At 43.0% G+C, this 20,673-nt stretch overlaps 1 protein-coding gene across 1 annotated transcript in view; it reads left to right on the top strand.

The window, feature by feature from the left end:
• Nucleotides 1-20,673, top strand: part of LOC119373221 (RING finger and SPRY domain-containing protein 1) — a 71,267-nt gene that overhangs the window by 25,250 nt on the left and 25,344 nt on the right. Inside the window, exons 7-11 of the mRNA XM_037643232.2 lie at nt 18-158; nt 4,625-4,635; nt 5,922-6,026; nt 9,837-9,980; nt 10,921-11,032. Of these exons, the coding sequence (XP_037499160.1) occupies nt 18-158; nt 4,625-4,635; nt 5,922-6,026; nt 9,837-9,980; nt 10,921-11,032 (513 nt within the window). The remainder of the gene's footprint in view (nt 1-17; nt 159-4,624; nt 4,636-5,921; nt 6,027-9,836; nt 9,981-10,920; nt 11,033-20,673) is intronic.

The following is a 20,673-nucleotide window of genomic DNA, read 5'->3' as shown; positions in this document are numbered from 1 at the left end:
CATGCACCTTCATGCAGGTGAGAACAAAGTAACCCTGGAAAAGCGCCTGTCAGGGCTACCAGAGAACCCTCTGGCGAAAATGGAACCTTGGGTTAGCAGTGAAGATTTTGTGGAGCGTCAAGTTGGCTTCTGTGCCCAATGGTGTCTGGACAACCTTTGTGAGTACTTTATGGGTAAAAAGTGCCTATTTGCTTGCAAGCTTTTTGTGACAACCACTGTAAAATGATTTGCACTACTACTTGAAGAGATAATGAACAAAAATATGAAAAAAAAAAAATGAGAAAAGCATCGGAATTGCGCTCAGAAGACATGATTATTAGGATATGCAGTTATTGCAGATAGTTTTGAACAGGTGGCTGTATCTTTAGGAGTTGAGTGCACACCAGTGGCATGCCAGCTCATGCAGGGCTGCACGCTGACAGGTATGCCTACTCGAGGCAGTAGGTGCAGATGCAGGGACAGCATTAGATGCCACCATCTCAGGGACATGTCCAACCTTTGCAGCAAAGCAGGCTCGTCTGATTGCTCCCTCCTAACTAAGAGTCACAAATTCAAGGCACCCGTTTTGGCTACAATAGTTGTGCAGCACGATTGGCTCTCATTAAGGTATCACACAGACAGTGATTCCACTTCTGCGCCGACTGCGGCAAAGTGCGCCAAATTAGATTTACTGTGCCATCCTGATAAAACCGACATAAATTGTGCCAAACTGCGCCAGCGTCTCAGAAGTTGGACGGTGTCTATCATTGACAATAGCATCACTGTTGCGTTAAGGCTTGTGTGCAACGTTTTATACATACTTGACTGCATGCAGCCATACAACAGACACAACATTTATAGATACGTTGCTCACACGTGCATGCCAATTAAGCCATGACGTCATGCACAATGCCAATTCAGCTTCTCGTGTCAGGGAGGTCTTGGGGGATCTTCAGGCACCCCACCAATATTAATGAGGCATGTGAGACCTCCCTTGCTAGAATGTAGAGGTGTGTGTTTTTAAAATGTACAGGCTGCCATGTGCGTCATGGACCGAAGTTGTAAGTTTTGTCCACTCAAAAAAGCGTGCACTGTTTGCTCGGCATTACTCGGCGTGGTGGGCTTCCTGTCCAATGTGTCTTGCGCTACTGAATTGGCGCTGAGATTGCTTACAAGGGCACCATCGGAAAACATTTGGCGCCCCTGCACAAGCGTCCTCACACTTGAATCATCCTGCGCAAGTATCTGTCACAAGAGACCGTCAAGACTGTTCAGAAAAGATGCCTTTGTTCTTAATGTCATGATTACTATAAAATAGTGGTTTCACGAATAACATAAAGAAGCGCCAACACTTTGTTTTACTTTGAGCTCTTTTACGTCAGATACTGCCGAGCACCATGGCAGAGATTGGGGATCGCTTGTTTCAGGTCTGCGTCATGAATTGAGCGAAAGGAATAAGCACCCTTAAAATTTAGTTTGCCTGTTTGTATAAAACGATACTTACAACAATCTAATAGCCGTCTTTTTCTCTCTCCCTCTTTATTTTGCTCTCCACCTTTGCTCTAATAACTAGAGACCCTGCCTTTGACAGAGCCAAGCTTTAAGCACTGCTGTTGTGCAAGTCAGCTTGACACTCCGCTGAGGCAAGTGACTTGTGAGCCAATCGGTGGTGGCAATTCATTGGCTGATGTCGTCTGTTCCAGAAACGCTGTTGGTAGCTTGTTTCTAGTGCCACACTGCATGTAATTAAGGCAATATTCAGCAGTAAATCAAAAGAATTAATGCAATATAAAAAAACATTAAGGCAGCTTCGCACTAGGGGTGCCAAGCCTGGAGGAAGTGCATATGGGCAGCCTTCTTTGTTCTTCTTCGGTTTTCTCTTTCTTTCCTCCTCTCTTTATTTTTCTCTTTTTCCGTTTTTCTTCCGTCTTTTTTTTTCTCTCTTTATTTCTATTTATTTCTACCTCTCTCTTTATCTAGTTCTTTCTCTTTCTTGCACTTTCTATTTTTCTTCCTATTTTTTCCCTCTCTCTTTCTCTCTCTCTTTCTGTTTCTCGCTTGCTTCCTCTTTTTTCCTACTTTTATAAGTGGTTTTGCTGGGCCCCTAAAGTGCTCCGCACTTGGTATCATCGTCAAGGCCCTCGAAGACCAAGGGGAAGAAGACTTCTCCTTGGCGCCAGCGCACACTAAGTATTCTACAGATGGCTATGCTATACGTGGTTTTGCCAGCATTACGCCAAACTACATGAGACGACGACAGCATACGACAGACCAGGCCGCTAAAGTGCTCCCCACTTAAAAGAAGCTGACTTTCACCTTCTAGTCGTTTTCGGGGAATGCATAAATAGTGACCTTGTGACTTTTTAGCATCGAGGCACAGTTGTATGTCGTGGTGTTTCTCTGCCACTTCTGCCGATTTAAAGTGCAACGTTTTATTAAGATGATTTCTGGCAGGAGCCCTGGACAGTGATGACCACATAATTGTGTTTCGAATGTTATTTCATGAAATGCAATTTTATTGATTGAGTATTCTGTTTATTTTGCCAAGTCGAAGAAAGAGCTGGACAGGTTATTTCACAGCATCCAACTCCATGACGCCCTAATTTTTGGCATAATTGAGTGAAATAACGAGTGCTCTGGAGAACATTTTCTCCATGAGATCTGCAACGAATCGAGATGATTATCTAGCTCGTCATAAGAGCCCCATCATAATTTTTCGGGTGTCTGAATGCAAATACCTCCTGCTCCTCCAATGTACTTAACAATGTGAAATTACCTGCTCTAGGGGGCTGCCAGACGCAAACTTACCTGCTCCAAAGTGCTCCAATATACAACTTTTTGCTGCTCCAAAGTGCGCCAAAATGAAAATTTTGCTGCTCCAGAAATTGCTCTAAACCAGAAGTTCTCGGTAGTATCGCTGCACAGAGTGTATCCATGACTGTGCCTTTCTGTCAGGTACTTCATAAATCACATTCCAGAGCCATAAAACTTGTGTGGGCGCAACACACATCATAGAAAAGGAAATTGCAAAACAAAGCAGCTGTGCACTACGTGTCAATCGCTGTTCTATGTGCAAGTGAAGATGCAGGCAATGGCTGACATTGTTGACGGGCATGAGCCGAGCACGTTAGTACCAGATGGTGATTGTTTAGGCTTGTTGTTATGACATCCTCAAAAGCTGTTTGTTTAGCGCAAGTGCTGTTTAGCGCTACTGCCTCGTGTATCCTTCCTTCTCCATTTGTACGTGCGCTGAAAAATCCATATTGCAACATTGAAGTGCATGGACAGCAATTAGCTGTGAAAATGGGGGGAAAAAAATGTTGAGGCATAACTCTGAACACAAAGCTAATGTTCATTCCATGCGTGAACTGTCATAAAAACATCTGCTTAAAGACAATGAACATTCTAAAAATTTTGTTGCACACAACATGGTGTTGTGACAGGAAGTGCCATATGAATGAAATTGTACAAAAGTCTCATACACATCTGCTTAGGCTATGTAATCATAGTTTATCTGCCTGCTACTCCAATTGCCTTGCAAATGTTGGACCCTGTCTACCATCTAGATATTCGCCTGGCTGCAGGCGCCGCCTTTATGACCAGCCCTGTAGAAAACTTCTTACCAAAGGAGTCGTCACTCCATCTGCACATGTTGTACTCAAGCTTTATGTAATTTCTGAAAGTACATGCAAACAGTAAATGTCTTATTAACCATAAACGATATGACATGTTCTGAACTTTTTTGTAACCAGCCTACAATGAGAGAGCTTCTCTCTGCGTATGAGAAATCCAAGTGCAGAAATGGACTTTCCACTCCTTCAGCATCAAGTAGGTTCCGCCGTGGCAGTGGCAGCTTGCAGACTGCACCCACCATAGTGGTCTAGTGGTTATGATGCTCGACTGCTGACGTGAAGGTCGCAGGATCGAATCCCGGCCACGGTGGCCGCATTTCCCTGGCGGCGAAATGCTAGAGGCCTGTATACTTTGATTTAGGTGCACGCTAAAGAACACCAGATGGTCAAAATTTCTGGAGCCCTCAACTATGGCGTCCCTCATAATCATATCGGGGTTTTGGGACGCAGAACTCCAACAATTATTACTATTATTTGTAGACTGTGACAAGTCATTTTGTAGAAGTGATGAAGCAGACTCCAGAGGCCCATATCCACATACACTTCTGAAAACCGCAATTCAAATACTCATGCCCAGAATTTTACACAGATGCACTAAGTTATATGCCAGTGTATTGAACCATCGGTCCACCCTTCTCAGATTCTAATGTCTTGCACCCTGAAATGTGCAAAAGGTGCATGTACTATTTTAGCCTGTGAAGCACATCATGAAATATTTTCTTAGCCAGTGATCATGTTGGAATCGCACCTCTCCCTTGTGCAATATTACATAGTGACATAGCACTTGATGCACTATCCTGCAACCACGAATGCATGCTGTCAAGGTGAAAGCTGCGGGTATAACTGAAGCTCTGAAGCTTGTTGAATGCAAAATAGCAAATAATTTATGCTTACAGTAGACTGAATTTTTCTGCACTTATATTTTGTGTTTTTTGTGAGTGATTTTTATTTGCTTACTCGTTCCTTTTTTTTTTTTTTTTTTTTTTCATGCAACATACAAATGGCATTGACAGTCATCCTCGAGGTGAGTTGCCATTGCCTGTTGGTGTACATATGCAATGCACAATGTGGTACTGCTGTTGCTTACATGAAATGCATTCTTCTACTTTCTTTTTACATGGCATGGAAATGCTTGTTACACAGCGTATTCATTCTGTCTAAACTATTAATTGAGGAATAAATGTTGCGTGCAGTGGTGTGATATGTCCAAGCCACTTTGGAGCTAAATGCTCATTTCAGGAGAACATCCTATTTTTCTGCACAATATCCAGTTTCATGGCAAATGCTTTCAGCTTGCAAAATTTCAGGTATTCTTGTACATTGACTCTGTCGAATACATGGCTAATAATATGGTTAATAATTGGGTGCCCTTACGTCATCCGAATTGTTAATCATATTTGAGAAATGGGGCATTCGATTAATCAGGCATTGTCTGGACACGTTTGTCATGAAAACAGGCAAAAATGGTGTATAAATCGGGTATTTACCCTTACTGGTCACTCTAGATATAATGTCATTAAAGTACAATTTGAAGAACTTCCACCTTATATAACTGGTAACCAAATTAATTGCCCTTTTAACTCTGTCTACAAAACATTTAAAATGACTAAATTTTGCTCAACTGCCAAGGTGATACCGCAGTACAGTTGGCTAATCTTCAATGAAAAATTAACACTTCTTGAATGCATGCTCAAAGAATACACAAGCTGCAAGACTGATACAGTAAAAAGAATATTGAAGGGAAAATTGTTGTCGACATAGTATATGTATTCCTTTTGTAGGTTCATGCTGCAATTTTTTTTATGTACTCTCATCATATGAAAGCTTAGATTTTGTTTGGCACTTTTTTTTCCTGGTGCTCTGCTTGTGAACTTGAATTATGCAAAATGTTCCATTTTTAGACTGAAAGGATCAATTTATTGATAGGCATTACTGACATTTGCAACTTTTGAGCTGAATCTAACTGTAATCGAATGAACAAAATTCTGATTTCTAAATTTTGCCTAGAATGGGCCTGTAAATGCAGTTGCTAACCTCCCATTTGCACCTATCATGTTCATGCTGTTCTACCATATGTCATTGTTTACAGCAGCGGTCTCTAGGACAACAAAATGTTTGTTCCTTTGTAATGATGGTTTTTGACCCTACTGCTCTGGCTTTGATGTATTGAGTACCGACGTGAAAGTGTATATAACCAAAGCACCTCATGCAACTTTGTATTGATGTGAGAAATTTTATTTTTAAATTAATGCTTATTTATTAATCTTTGTTTTAACAATTCAAGCTGTTAATGTTTGTATATCATTGCAGGGACGTCGTTACACGTACGAGGTTACCGACCGAACCAACATTAACGCCATGCTCAACAGCAATGATGTCAGCGAGTATCTGAAAATCTCCTCAAACGGTCTCGTGGTAAGCCGCCACCAGCATGACATTTCCACTCGTACAGCTGAAAACAGTTTGACTGTTCCTTGCAAAAACTACTAGTACTTGCAATGATCGAAAAAAGGGGTATTGATCAAGGGGTCTGTATTTGTTCGACAACTGTATGAAGGGAAATCTTAGGGAGTGTTATTTGTGGTTTATAAATGTAGTAGTTATAAGATAAAGGGAAATGAAAGTGGATGATCAAACAACTTGCCGCAGGTGGGGACAGAACCCACAACCTTCTTATCATGACCTTTGTAATGCCATTGGGCAAAAAAATGTTCCACATAAATCAGCATGTCTACGAGGGGTGCTGGCTAGCACTTTCAGGGTTATCCATACAGAGGTACCCAAAAAGTGGATGGGTGAACGGCCACCACTATAGCACAACTGGCAGTGCATCGTGCACGTAATTGGTAAGTTGTTTGTTCTGTCCCTGCTGGTGTGAAGTTGTTCTTTCGTCCACTTTAATTTCATTTTATCTCGTAAATACTACACTTCATTTAAAAACTGTAAATAACACCTCAATGCTTTCTGTGGCTTCGTTATTTGGTTGATTCATGTGATTGTGTAGAACTTGTAAGGATAATTTATAGCTCGTGGTTAAGCACAACCTTACATTGTACGCGGGATCGAATCCCGGCCGTGGCGGCTGCATTTTCAATGGAGGCGAAAATGTCTGAGGCCCGTGTACTTAGATTTAGGTGCACGTTAAAGAACCCCAGGTGGTCGAAATTTCCGGAGCCCTCCACTACGGCGTCTCTCATAATCATATCGTGGTTTTGGGACGTTAAACCCCAGATATTATTATTATAACCTTACATTGTATATCACGTAAGTCTTACCATGGGGAAATGGCTGTTTTTTGTGTGTTTTAGTTTGGAATTTTTCGTGGTATAGCTACTTGGTTCTCAGTGTCATGCATTACATCAATGTGAAGGCAAAGGAACATGCTTTCAAATGGTGTTTATTTTGAGAAAGACAAGAAAAGTTTGTTGGCTCAAAAAAATTTATAAACCAAAAAAAATATTCTAAGAAAATTTTGAGGAAGAAGTAACATTTCTGGCAAAAATATTTTTAAAGAAACATGGAAATATATAAATGTTTGCATGATTACTTGGCGACATTTGTTCAAAGAATTATAACCACAGATCTAGGACTGTTTGAATTAAGAAAATTTACATGACAGATAGTGAAACGTTCAAATCTTTGCTTGGTCCTACTAAACATTCATTTTTAGAAAACTATATTTGCAGCATAATGCTGTATACCATATTGTTAGTACTTAATCAACATTTCAAGGACATATTTAGGAAAAGTAACCGTAATTACAAACTATATATAAAATTTAACAAGCATAACTAATTAACAAAATTTACTATGCTGAAGTTTCGTGATGAGACATCATCCTTTTCTCAATTTTTGTGTAGTCATCACTGCTCGTAGAGTCTGAGAGAGCACGCACAATTTCAGATGTCAAGGCCATTGTGCCACTCGTGTGTGCTTTAAACGGACCGACAACCGCTCAGAACACGAATTGAGATAACCCCACTAATAGAAGGATTGTCTCTTGTATTGTCTAAAACTAACCCTGTTTTTCTCAATAAACGCGGATTTATATTTTTATTTCTTCGCTCAAAATTACTTTTGGTGCCTCTGGCTGCAAAAAAGTGAATGTGCACATGTACCTATCACGTGACCGTTTACTGGTGTTCACTATTGATTGTCTCTATATTAGCGTTGAAATACAGCACACTTTTTATTATAATATTTTCTAACGTAAAACGTGCAGATATGCATTCGTTTGCACGGAGCAGAACAGTGGTGCCGCCTTCGCTTGATGTATGACCCGATGCTAATGAGCGTCAGCATGAACATTGTTAGCTGAGGGCCTAGCGGCACCTACCGACGTGTTGGAAAAGTACGAAGAGCACCTCGCGGCCTTTGATATTACCTCCGGCGACGCGTTGCCGGAACTAATCGCGGAGGCCACGAGCGCCTAGCTCACGAGGCGGTAAAAAGATCTCACATGACGATGAGCGTTCGGAAAACTTATTCTACCTGCTTTTTATATTCCAAAACGGTCGAAAATGTCGATATGAAGATGGTTAACCACAGTTTCACCACTCCTATGAAAGAAAAACCTTGAGCATAATGTGAGGAGGGCTATCGACATCGCTATCGCTTCACAGCGTTGCTGGAGAAAGTGTAACGTGCAGTTCAGGGGCTTTTCAGACCGAAAAATACTGCTAAGAAAATAACCACGCGCTTTTGGGATTAACCGCTGCAGCTACAAACACAACGAAGGGTGAGCTTTCTATTGCGCCGTAAAAAATTGGTTGTCGGTCCCTTTAACCTTCGAGCTCACATGATCTTTTAAAATCCCCGCCTCGCGATGAAAATGTAAACTGTGCAGAAATGGCAACTCTAGTTTGTGTAAAATCACCGAGATGGCACAACAAGTCAAGGTGCGTGGCGTATTTTTTTAAATAGGCCCCTCAAAAACGCTGTTCACTGGGGATCATTGCCTAGTGGCATGGTAAGGAAAGAGTTAAAGAGGGGTTTTTGGCGTCCTCATGGTGTTTTGCGAGAGACTGCTTTCCCTTGTTAGCTTTGCATCCATGCTATTCTTTTAATAAAGCCCGCAATTGTGGTATGGATACAATCATAGCATGATTTCATTCACTATTGACTAAACCTGCATCCTAATACTTGTTAACGGAACACAACTGCCAATGAGCCACCCATTGCAGGTCATGTAATGGGACCCTTACTATCATGTAAAGGGACGGACCCTCGAACGTTTTTGAAACTCATTGAGCCAGTAGAGCAAGTCCTAATGATCATTTGCAGACCCATTTAAGCTCTGTACATAAACTTTAAAACCTTCAAATCACTACAGATCGCAGTGACTCAGCCAGGAGAGTTTTCAACCGCCACTTTCACTTACATAGCATTATTCCACTATACATAGCACCGGTGACCGATCCATTTGGGCATGTTTTATATACGTCACTGACCATTTTCCTAACCCAATTGTGAAGAAATGGTGTTTATAATAGTTGTTAAAATCTGTTTTGTTCTTAAAAAAAATCAGTAACAGAAAGAGAATACACAATCACAATTTACTACCAGACTATTATTACTATCAGGTAGTGGCCTTCTCTCTTTCTGCGCTGAATGCAGGGTATAGCTACTCGTTGCGGCAACTCCACTGTCCAGCTTTCTTTTTGTTCCAACTGTATTTTGTTGCCCTGTCTCACGGTTACGCACGCACCTGCACACGCTTTTTGTAGAGGCTTTCCCAAAGAATGCTTTTTTTCCAGCAATGAGGGTTCTCCTTTCATCAGTGCACTTTCTCCAGGATAACTTCTGCACTCTGTCATATCTTTTTCATTTCATATAAAGAGTGATATTCTTTATTCAGTCTGTTTTTCTTTCGTATATAAGCAAAACAAGAGTTAATTGTTTTTCTTTCCTGTATAGGCAAAACTAGAGTTAATTTCACGACATCTAAAAGCTGGCACCAATGGTATGTCACCTCCAAAAAATTGCATTGAAAGGGTTAACACGATTTTTCAGAGATACACTCAGAGTGTATGGTCAGTGCAATTAATGAAAATGCTTTTGTCAAGGAAATGAATTTCAAGTAATCTTTAGAAAACTAGACCCAAATTGGATTGTGTGAGATACAACTGACAATGAAATGTTTCAGTGCATTGTTACAAGTGCTAGGTTTGAGGGAAAGAAAGCGACAGGTTGACAACATGATGCTTCTTAATTTTTGCTCTTCAGGCACGATGTGACGCATCGTCATTTGAGAGCGTACGCTGTACCTTTCAAGTGGATTCTGGTGTCTGGTTCTACGAGGCCTTAATTGTCACTTCAGGCGTAATGCAGATTGGCTGGGCCACCCGAGAAAGCAAGTTTCTCAATCACGTAAGCACAATCTTGCTCTTTGCACTTGTTTTCTGGTGTAGGGATCTTTGCATTATTAGACCTTATTTAAGATGCAATTGTATGGTCCTCTCAACGGATCGAGTGATTTATTGCTAAGTACAAGGCCACCGTTGTTTCCTTGTTTTCTTGTTACGGCTGTCATCTGCATGGAGTTAATCAGTTAACTAATCAAGCCTTCTCTGTTCTCATTTAAACTAGGCTATGGAAGTAAGCAGCTGTCGAACCGGCGAGGTAGCATGAAAAATCTGTACAAACGGGGAGCTGTATAGACACATATGCACAGTGTCTTCCCGTTTTTGTCCTTGGTCTGCTTAATTGGCATCAGCCTTATACCAAATAGTCCAGGCTGGCCTTTTGGTCAGTTAAAAGGCGGACGGTTAATTAGTATGTAGTGTTGAATTATTATCTTGAAAACTTGTGGTGTTTTTTTTTTGAGGGGGGGGGGGGGGGGGGAGTGAAGAAGTATTATTTAATAACAGAGGATATTACTTCAAAAGTGTGAACATTCTTTTCTCAGTTCTCGTGTGTATACCCAAGTCTATACCTTGGGTACAGGGAGAAAACGCACTGAAGTCTCAGATTTAGTAGCTCTTGTGTAGGAATTGTATATTGTGTATGAACTGTGGGTAGACAGTTTCTCCTGTAAAAGATGCTGAAATGAGAGGACACATATGAAGGCTAAATTTCAACAAATTAAGGTTGATGACATTTGTGTGTTCTGTGTACAAATTGGATGTATATATTCATAACACATCTGATATGATAAAAGTTGTGTTTAATATTGTTTGAGTCTTATAGCAAAAAAATAATAAATAAATTGCTTTTGAGGGCAACATTTTTGTCTAAATAGCCTGTGTGTGTGTTAGCACCATTGGTTTGTTCACAAGGAAATTCCATTTCTGTAAAATTGTTTCTGCAGGAGGGTTATGGAATTGGTGACGACGAGTTCTCAATAGCTTATGATGGGTGCCGGCAACTTATCTGGTACAATGCCCTGAGCCAAAGCCATAACCATCCTTGCTGGAAACCAGGTAAGCTTGGGTCAAGCAAAACTATCACCATCTGCTCATCCACCTACCCCATGGTGCCAAAACTCTTGATGCCGAAACATTACAACTTCAGGTGATCTGTTGTTCTAGAATACCGTCAAAATAACATGCCGATATGATGTTCTGTGTTTTACTGGTGCGAAGTGATGTCAGCATACAGGGCTGTTTTTCTTCACCTGTAAGTTGCCATCTTTTATGGAAAACGAGATGACAGATATGAATGCTGTTATTACTCTGTGGCATTGACTTAAGCACTGCTATTTCACAGTGATTCTTTTTTTTTATGGGGCTTTGAACATTCTCATTGTAATTACTACATCCAGGACCCTTCTATAGTTCCTCAACAGCAGTAAATACTTTCAGGTAGGCTGTTTACTTTTAGTCTAAAAATTGCACGAATAATGTTCAGGGATATTTATATTATGGTGGAAAGTTCTTCGTGTTTGAGGACTTGTTGAGCCTGCAGGAAGGTATTGTGAAGGCTCAATTTCTTTCTACATTGTACAGTGAACTCCCGTTAAGACGAACTCGATTAAGACGAATTCTCGCTTATACCGAACAACACGGGACCATTTGTTTGGTTTCCCATAGACTCAATGCAAAAAAAAATTTGCTTAAGATGAACCACCCAACTGTACTCTTCTGTTAAGACGAACTTTCGCGGTGATCGATTCTGCGAAATGAACACTGCAGTCTTGGTGGGGCATTCAGGCAACCGAGAAAAAGCAAGAAAGATTAAAAAAAAGCGAAGAAGATCTGTCAGCGGATAAAGCCGGTATCCCCCCTCAACCCCAGCCTGTGGGTGGGGGAGGTGCGGGCTTTATCAGCAAAGAAAGCAACAAAAAGAGTAGGGGGATTTACAAATGGGACCCCCAAGCCATTGTGTCCTTTTGTATCCCCCCCCCCCATCCCCCGTTCTTCGGTTTCCCAGCTGGAGTACAAAGGAGAACAGAAGAACAGAGGAGCTTGGGTGCATTGTCATCGCCATCACACAATGGCGGCCGAGCACATGTATTTTGTGGTCAATTCGCGTTGGTTCGCGTAGGACCTGTGTGCGTTGTATCTGTTTCCAGTGAAGTGCAAATTGTGATGAGCCATTTTTATTATGGAAGTGCACGTCAAGGGAAGGCTATTTTGTACAATGAATATAGCTGAAGTGCAAATTGTGATGAGCCATTTTGATTATGGAAGTGCACGTCAAGGGAAGGCTATTTTGTACAATGAATATAGCTGCGTCGTGTCTTTTTCGTGTGCGCGAGGCGAGGCTTGTGATCGTGAGTAGTGCGATGGGAGATCTTCAGCTGCACGTCTATCAGGAAAAGTTACTACGGGCTGAAAACGGGAAAATATCCGCACCTCGAAGAAAACCTTGCAGACTTTCTTAAGCAACTCGGCATATAATGACTTTGTCAAGGCAACAGCACGCAACCGAGGCGTATCCAGAAGTGATCTTAGAGCTAGCAAAGCAAAACAGGCTCACAGAAGAAAAGAAACTGCCAGGGAAATAAATTTTACATTCTTTGAAGGAAAATTGTGCTTGTCTCTTAATTTTTTTTCCTAATCGTCAACGTAGGAGCGTGTTACAGTTTTATCATTAAAATGTAGTAGCAAATATCTTCATGGGCATTTTTATTTTTGAACACGCGAAATCGGGTGCTTGTAAGATTCTGTAAATACTCTGCTTGAAGGCATAGTTTTTATCTAGATGAGCCAAATAAATGCTTTTTCTTGTCTTTTTGCCCCCATTTTAAGTCTACTCCATTCAGTGTTTTCAAGTAACATATTTGGATGCACTTGGCATGTTAGCATGTCTCTTTTTGAGGGCACTTCTGATAAGCCGAACTCCTGATAAGATGAACAGATGACCGCGGTCCCTTTGAGTTCGTCTTAACGGGTCTCGACTGTACGTTTTTTACATTGTGACAGCACAAAGTGAGGTGTCTCTGTGTTGTGATTGAATCTTAGAAGTGTTAAGAAGCACAGCATTTGGCTTTGAAGGTATGAATGCTGGCTTGAGTGGCATATCTTGCATTTTTTAAAGAAAGACATCAAAATTAAAAAATTGCAGAGTACTTTTCAGAGCTTTAAATGCATAAAAAGCATTAAACAGTCTTCCTAAAGAAGGGACAACAGTTAAAACTAAAACTTTTGTCTGCAGAGTGTCATCACACCTTGAGTTTGTCTATGACCGTAGGAGCTAATGTAAAAAAATATCGAGTAGAGAGAGTTTTGTAATCACTTCATCATGAAGCTGCTCCAAATTTAGATTTTGCAACTCCGAAAATGTCCTTTTTTCCCCATTAACCTGCTCTAAATTCATAATATTGCCAGTCGAACAAAAATATTTCTTCTCTGAAAATTGCTCCAGAGCTCTTCCAGCATTCCCTCCCTGGTAATAGAGCCTTTGAAAAAATAACATTCTCACCTAGAACATTTCACGAAGAGGAATGCACTGATGTACCATGTCTATTCCCTTCCCCCCCCCCCCCCCCCCCCAAAAAAAAAAAATATGTTGCTCACTTAGCGTGACATTTAGTGCAAGCATGAAAAGTTGCATCTTAACTAGGCTTGTGCGAATATTCGAGCACTTCGAATATTCGGACGAATATTACAGTATTCAAATTCGCTTCGATTAAGAGGGGACACTGCGCCTGAAAGCTTTTCTTAAAATTCTTCACCAATTTCAATGAAACTCGCTGAGTTTATGTATATTTGTGTGCCGATTTCAAATGTGCAATTTTTTTACTAGTACAGTATTTAGATTTTAAATTCCAGGTGCCATTTTGGGAGCCATAGTTTGCCTAAACTGAGAGAGTCGCAAAGTAATTAAGCGCATTAGAATGACCTGGAATGAGTACTGAGTGCAAGAAAACAAGAATGGATGTTCTAATAAGCCCATTCGAACAAAAGTTGTGGTATGTTAAATATTTGTGACAGAAATCCCAGCTTGACGTAGACTAATTTGGAATGTTCAATGTGCCATAACTTTTGTTCAAATGGGTTTAGAACATCCATTCTTGTTTTCTTGCACTCTGTACTCATTCCAGATGATTCTGATGTGCCTAATTACTTTGTAACTCTCTCAGTTTAGGCAAACTGGGGCTCCCAAAAAGCATGTGAAATGTATATGAAAAAAGCATATGAAACAATGAAAGTAGCTTGCTACTTGTTGTGCCAGTGTTACATGCACATGGAGGCTCCATATGAGATGCTATGTACACCCTTCAGCTAGTCAGCCTCTTTTTGTCCAGAAAAAAAAAATTGGGCCCTGTAAAGGTTGTTTCACTGCAGTGGAGGGGTGTATACTCTGTGTACACCTTTCCAGGAAAAATCCACACTGCCGCGAAGCCCAGTGTTAAGGTTTAAATGAACATATTACCCTCACATCGATTCATCATTTTTTTTAAGTTTAAGAGCTTGTTATACCGGCTTATATGCTCTAAGTATAGCAAATTTTAAAACATAACATATTTTACAGGTTATCACTTGCATTCTACCGAAAGTCAAATCCTGCTACTATCCAAAGTTGCTTCCACTTCCCTTGAACCAAAAAGAATGATATTTTCACATGCCTTGTTTCAGTGAATGAATGAATGAATGAATTAATTAATTAATTAACTTTATTAAATGTCCGGCAATTTCCTTCGGGCGAGGCGGGGGGAAGAGGGGATTAACCCCTGTCCCGTCTCACCCTCCGTCGATGATGATGGCGTCAGGTGACGTTGTTTCAATTTTAAAAAAAGATATTGTGCAGGTTAGTTGGGTCATGACAAATTAGCTCATTTTTCTTTATAATGTGTGGTATATACTATTCAAATTCGATTCGAAATTATTCGACTAAATCGCTATTCGCTTCAAGTTCACTTCGAGCCTAAAATTTCCTATTCGTACAAGCCTAATCTTAACCCTTTGTAGGTTTGCCTATATTTTTGACACAGTGATATCTAAACAAGCTGCGGTATAGCGATATAAACTACAAAGAAATAGTATAAAACAAATTTCATCAAAATGAAGCCAGTACGTTACTGAAAAAAAGTTGGATACTACGTATGTCCCACTGACTCATGAGAGTGTTTCCAAAAAGTGGCCAAACATTGTCCGGCTGGCTCATGAAGGCACCATCTCGACATTGCATCAACGAGTTTTTGGGATGAAACGGCCAAAGCAAGTGGCACAGAGTAGTACTTCTCAGCTTGTGCAGAGGAACCTTGTCCGCACCTCATTTCCAGCAGTAGAACACCGCCTGCTTCTGTGCCTCTTGTGAGCCTTCATAGCGCTGTGGTCTGTTACTGTAAAGCTCACTTCGCCTCATGCACCAACCTTTTTTTTTTTTGTCCATTTGCCTGTCTTTTCTTTAGCTGTCAGAATTGTCAAGTACAGCGGTTGTCAAGTACAGTTGTCAAGTACAGCCTGAACATGTGCCCACTTTTCAAGAGGTATATGATATCAAGAAAAGTATTTCCATGCACATTATCCACAATTACGCTAAGTGACGAACATTGCAGTTTTGCAGGGAATTCTATTTCGATGCATTTATCGGTCAATTGTGTTGGAAATCCGGGACTCACAAATCACAGGATGGCTTGGTAAAATAAAAATGGTTTTAATAAGTCGAAAAAAAAAAAAGAAATGCTCACACGAAGGAACACACGTACTGAAGTTCGTCGCACGGGGGACACACATAGCGTCCGTCGAGCTCGCACTCACGGTCTCTCGCGCTCACATATGCACAACCGCGCCGTCGCACGAACGCGCACACTCTCCCAATAGGACAATCCCACCACCAGGCTAGTCTCAAGCCACACCGCTGGTCATGGCGCACAGGATCGGTGGCGCTAGCTACCCGCTAATAAAAATTGCTAACACTCGGCCGTCCTGAAGCCTTAACGTCCTCGTTAAGGTGGTTGCAAAATAAAAGAAAAGATAGCAGTTTCACAGCACACAGTCGCGTAGTCTGGCAGGTAGTACCCGTTGCCTGCGTGGGCGTCAAACGGCCAAGGGTTATTCGCACTGATCCGTGGTTGGTGCTCGGATTCTTCGTCGTCGTCCACATGAGACGTATTACTTGTTGCCATAGGTCGGCAAACTCACTCATGAGTACACTCACTCAGACTCACTCAGACATGAGTCTGACGTGAGTCTGAGTCTGAGTGAGTCCGGGTGGGTAAAGTTTTTGTGAGTCTGAGTCCGAGTGAGTTCGGTTGGGAAAAATTTTGGTGAGTCTGAGTCCGAGTGAGTCTGGTTGAGGAAATTTTTGGTGAGTCTGAGTCCGAGTGAGCCCTAAGGGCAAAATATATTGCATGAGTGAGTCTGAGTGAGCTCCACAATTTTTGCCGACCTATGGTCCTATCTACTCAACTTTAGCATTACTATCAGCCCTATGTCAGCTCACTTTTATACTCCCGTATACTCCCGCATACTTCTACGCGCTACCGTTCATACGTCAGCTCAATATTTATTGATCAGAGCCGTGATTTGAAGAGGGAGAGGGGGAGGAGGTGCTTTGACCTCCCCTCGCAAACTTTTTCACAGGAAGTTACTGGTAAAAATATCTCGTCTGAGTCATGAATTTCAATAAAAAGGTCCTTATTGAACTGCAAACTCAGATAACTCGTATTTGAAGGTACGAGATCAAAAGGTGCTAAGTAGCGCACCGATTATGCGAGATATTGGCGTTAAAGAACATTGACATGACGGTAGAAAAAGGATAATTTAATGCTAACGGACTCACGAGTCGACTCACTCAGACTCACTCAGACTCAGATCCAGCCGTGAGTCTGAGTCTGAGTGAGTTCGAGTGAATAAAATATTGGTGAGCCTGAGTCCGAGTGAGTCCGGTTGAGAAAAATTATAGTGAGTCTGAGTCCGAGTGAGTCCGGATGAAGAAAAGTTTGGTGATTCTGAGTCCGAGTGAGCCCTGACGGTACGACATGTCTCGTGAGTGAGCCTGAGTGAGCTCCACATTTTTTGCCGACCTATGCTTGTTGCCGACCACACCTTCGGCTGTGAGATGTGCTTTCGCACGTAGTTGCGCATCCTAGGGAACCAGAACGTCTCCTGGATCTTTGCCACAGTTCGGTCCACAGAAAATGACCAAGCAGATCATGACATCGGACCACAACTGCTTTCCTCATGCACTTCGGTAGCACAAACTTCATAACCGTCTCTTTGTCAGAGTTGATGATCCGCATGAGTCGACCATCCTTGAGCACATAGTCCTTTGTTCTGTTCTTGTCTTCTCTCGAGCGGTCACGTTCCGGCTGTTCAAGTATTCGTATAAGTTCTCGTAACTCTTCGTCTCCTCTTTGAGTGGCAACTATCTGGTCTTCCAGACTACAAGTCAGGCACACCTCAACGCGTCTCTCCAAAAGATCATCCATGGTATCAGTCGGACACTCCACAGGTTCTCGACTCAAAGAGTCGACATGCTCCATCCGTGTACCCGGCCGATGCCTTACTGTGAAGTCAAATTCCTGAATGAGGTCATACCATCGTGCAATCTGTGGTTTCTGTGTTCGCTGTGCATTCAAATAAATCAGGGCCTGGCAGTCTGTGACCACCGTGAAATGTATGCCCAAAAGTAGGAATCGCAGTCGATCAACACACCACACAATGGCCATCAGTTCCAATCTTGTGGAATGATATCTGCTTTCTGATTCAGTTGTCTTCTTGCTTACACAGTACACAAGGTGCCAATTGTTACCCTTTTTTCTGGAGCAACATTCGTGCTAACCCTTTGGAAGTGGCGTCAGTGTGCAATTCGGTTTCTGCCTTTGGATCAAACAGCTGCAACACTGGCTTTGATGTAAGTTTTTTCTTCAGATCTTGGAAACTGCTCTCTTGGTCCGACTTCCATTCAAATACTGCATCTTTCTTGGTTAGTCTTGTGAGTGGTTCAGCAACCAAGGTGTACTTGTGAATGAACTTCCTGAAGAATCCACTCAATCCGAGGAAACGCCTCATCTCATGCACATTCCTTGGCCTTGGGAACTCGGATATTGCCTTTGTTTTGACTTCGCCTGGCTGTACTAGTCCTCCCATCAGACGGAAACCCAGGAAGTCCACATGGTCGTTCGCAAATGAGCACTTGCTGAGTCTCAGTGTCAAACCCGCATCTCTGAATGCCTGCAGGACTTGACGCAATCGCACGACCATTTCACTCCAATCTTTTGCCGGTATGAGGATGTCGTCTAGGTAGCACCGCACGATTTCACCCCTCAGTGGTCCGAGCACTCGATTCATAAGCCGTTGGAACACGGCAGGCGCATTTGTAAGACCAAAAATCATTCTTTCGAATTGGCCAGTTTCGTCTGGAGTGATGAACGCTGTTTTCTTCTTGGCTTCTTCTGTCAAGGGCACTTGCAAGTAGCCTTGAGCCAAATCCAGAACTGTGTAGTAGGTAGCTCCCGCGAGGCCTTCAAACTGATCATCTATGTTGGGAAGGGGATACTTCTCCTTCACGGTTTGCGCGTTAAGCCTTCGGTAGTCGATAACAAGGCGCTTTTCCCCATTCTTTTTGTCTACTACGAGCACAGGGCTGGCATAATCGGAGTTCGTCTCGGTCACTATGCCGAGGTCCTTCCATTCCTTGACAATTCTTCGGATTGTTTCTCGCCCTTCGGCGTTTGTTCGATGTGGACGCAGTGCAACAGGGGTGCTACCCGGCACTTCTACAATGTCCATCTTCAGCACACTTGTGCAGCCCAATTCTGCAGGGGTCATTGCAAAGCATTCTCGAAATTCGTTCAAAACATCTACGAGTTCTAAATACTGGGACTCTTTCACAGAGGGTCCAACGTTCACGTCACAGCGTCGTATCGGCTGTCGTTCAGTTGGCACAGGCGCCTCTTTCACCGCTTTCTTTCCCTGCTCCGCGTCATCCAAAATGGACCTTCGTGGAGAAACCTGTAGTACCTCTACTGGTGTAGCTCGTCCAAGCGGTTGACTCTTTTGTATGAAGGCCTGTCCGTCACCCACTGGGTGCATAGGAACAGTAACTTCTCCGAGCGTCATGTCGAGCAGGACATCTTGACCACAGTGTCTGTATACGACGGGAGTGGTGATCCTTTGCTCCGTGCACAGTGTAATCCAGTTTACCGTGTCCCTCTGGAGTACGCACTCCTCCTTGGCTCTCAATTGCAGTCTTTGGTGACTTTCATCAGGCTCCAGATGAGCAAACGAACAGTCACTACAATGCCAAAACCGCAGAGAACCTCCCATTCTTGCATACGTGATGTAAGGCAACTCTGTGAATGTCCTTCCGACCAATAAATCGACAGATTGAGCTTCATCTGGGACTACGAGGATGGGTATGTCCTTTGCCAAAACACCATCGATGCATAAATCGGCCTTGCCTTTTCCAATGCTTTTTGCCGCAGGCACGGTGCTATTTCCAAAACCATACAGGGCTGTTGTCTCGGGAACGATTTCTAAGCCACATCGCGCTGCTGCGGAGGCACGCAGGAGACAGCCAGAACTGCCTGTGTCAATGAGCCCAACGACAGTGAACCTTCCATTCATAGTGACTTCCTTCAGCAACACGCTTGGGCTCTTGATTTCACACACTGGCTCAGTTACTGTGTTTGCTTCATTGCGCTGCAGTACCACCTTGCAGTGACGCTGTGTGTGGTCTGTTCCATTGCAGCGAAGACACTTCATCGGCCGTTTTGGTTGCGGACAGTCTCTCGCTATATGGCCGTACTGGCCACAGTTGTAGCACTTTCGTTCTCCCTTTTCATTAGACAGAGGGGGTCGCCTGTCCTTGGTACTTCCCTCGTCGACTGGTTTTCTTGCATGCAACACGCTGGTATTCTGAGCACGTGTTTCGTCGCTCGCCGCTTTACGGTCACGTGTTGAACCGAAAAAAACTTGCCTTTCACGCTCAATCCTTTCGAACTCTTGAATGTCGTGCAAGGTGTCGTCGTCGTCTTCATGACTTTTTCCGAGCAACATCGTGCTGAGTTGTTTCGAACGTAGTCCTGTGATTATCTGCTCACGGGTGTCCCAGAAATCCAAGTTCGCCTCCTTGCACAACCGCACCTTGGCGTGGAAATAGACCACTGAGCTTTCGTTGCGCTGTTGCACGCGCTCGTGCATTTTGTGCCAGCGTTCCGCCGTGCGCGTCTGGCTCACAAAGGTACGCCGAAAGCGCTCTTCAAAATCCCTCCAAGTTTTGATTTCGGACCTCCTCGAACGCAGCCAGTCTCTTGCCGGTCCGGTCAAACGGGACTTGGCGGTCTCAAGCACGAAAGACTCAGGCCAGCTGTGTAGTGTCGCAGTTGTACGGAGATTTTCAATCCAATCCCTTGCTGAGGGTGCGTCCTCGCAACCGTCGAAGCTTGGTATGTTGTTGCTGAGGTCGGGCATTACCTGGAACGCAGCGATTCCACCGGGCGTTCCCGCGGACACGGGCTGTGGCGTCGCTGACGGAGCCAAGCGCTCGAGCAACGCCGTTAAGACGCGGTCCTTTTCCATAAGAGCGTTCAAAAGTTCGCACACGGTAACACCATCACTTTGGCCGGCACCCACGGGAAAATGCGCCTCACGCACAGTCTCACCAGTAACACCACTCTCGTTGTCGCTGTTGGCTCGGGCGTCTCCACTCTGAACGTCCTGGTTGTTCA

This window comes from Rhipicephalus sanguineus, chromosome 1 (assembly GCF_013339695.2).
Source record: "Rhipicephalus sanguineus isolate Rsan-2018 chromosome 1, BIME_Rsan_1.4, whole genome shotgun sequence".
Lineage (NCBI taxonomy): Eukaryota > Metazoa > Arthropoda > Arachnida > Ixodida > Ixodidae > Rhipicephalus > Rhipicephalus sanguineus.
The sequence above is the reverse complement of the archived record's forward strand: the minus strand, read 5'-3'. Positions and strand labels throughout refer to the sequence as shown.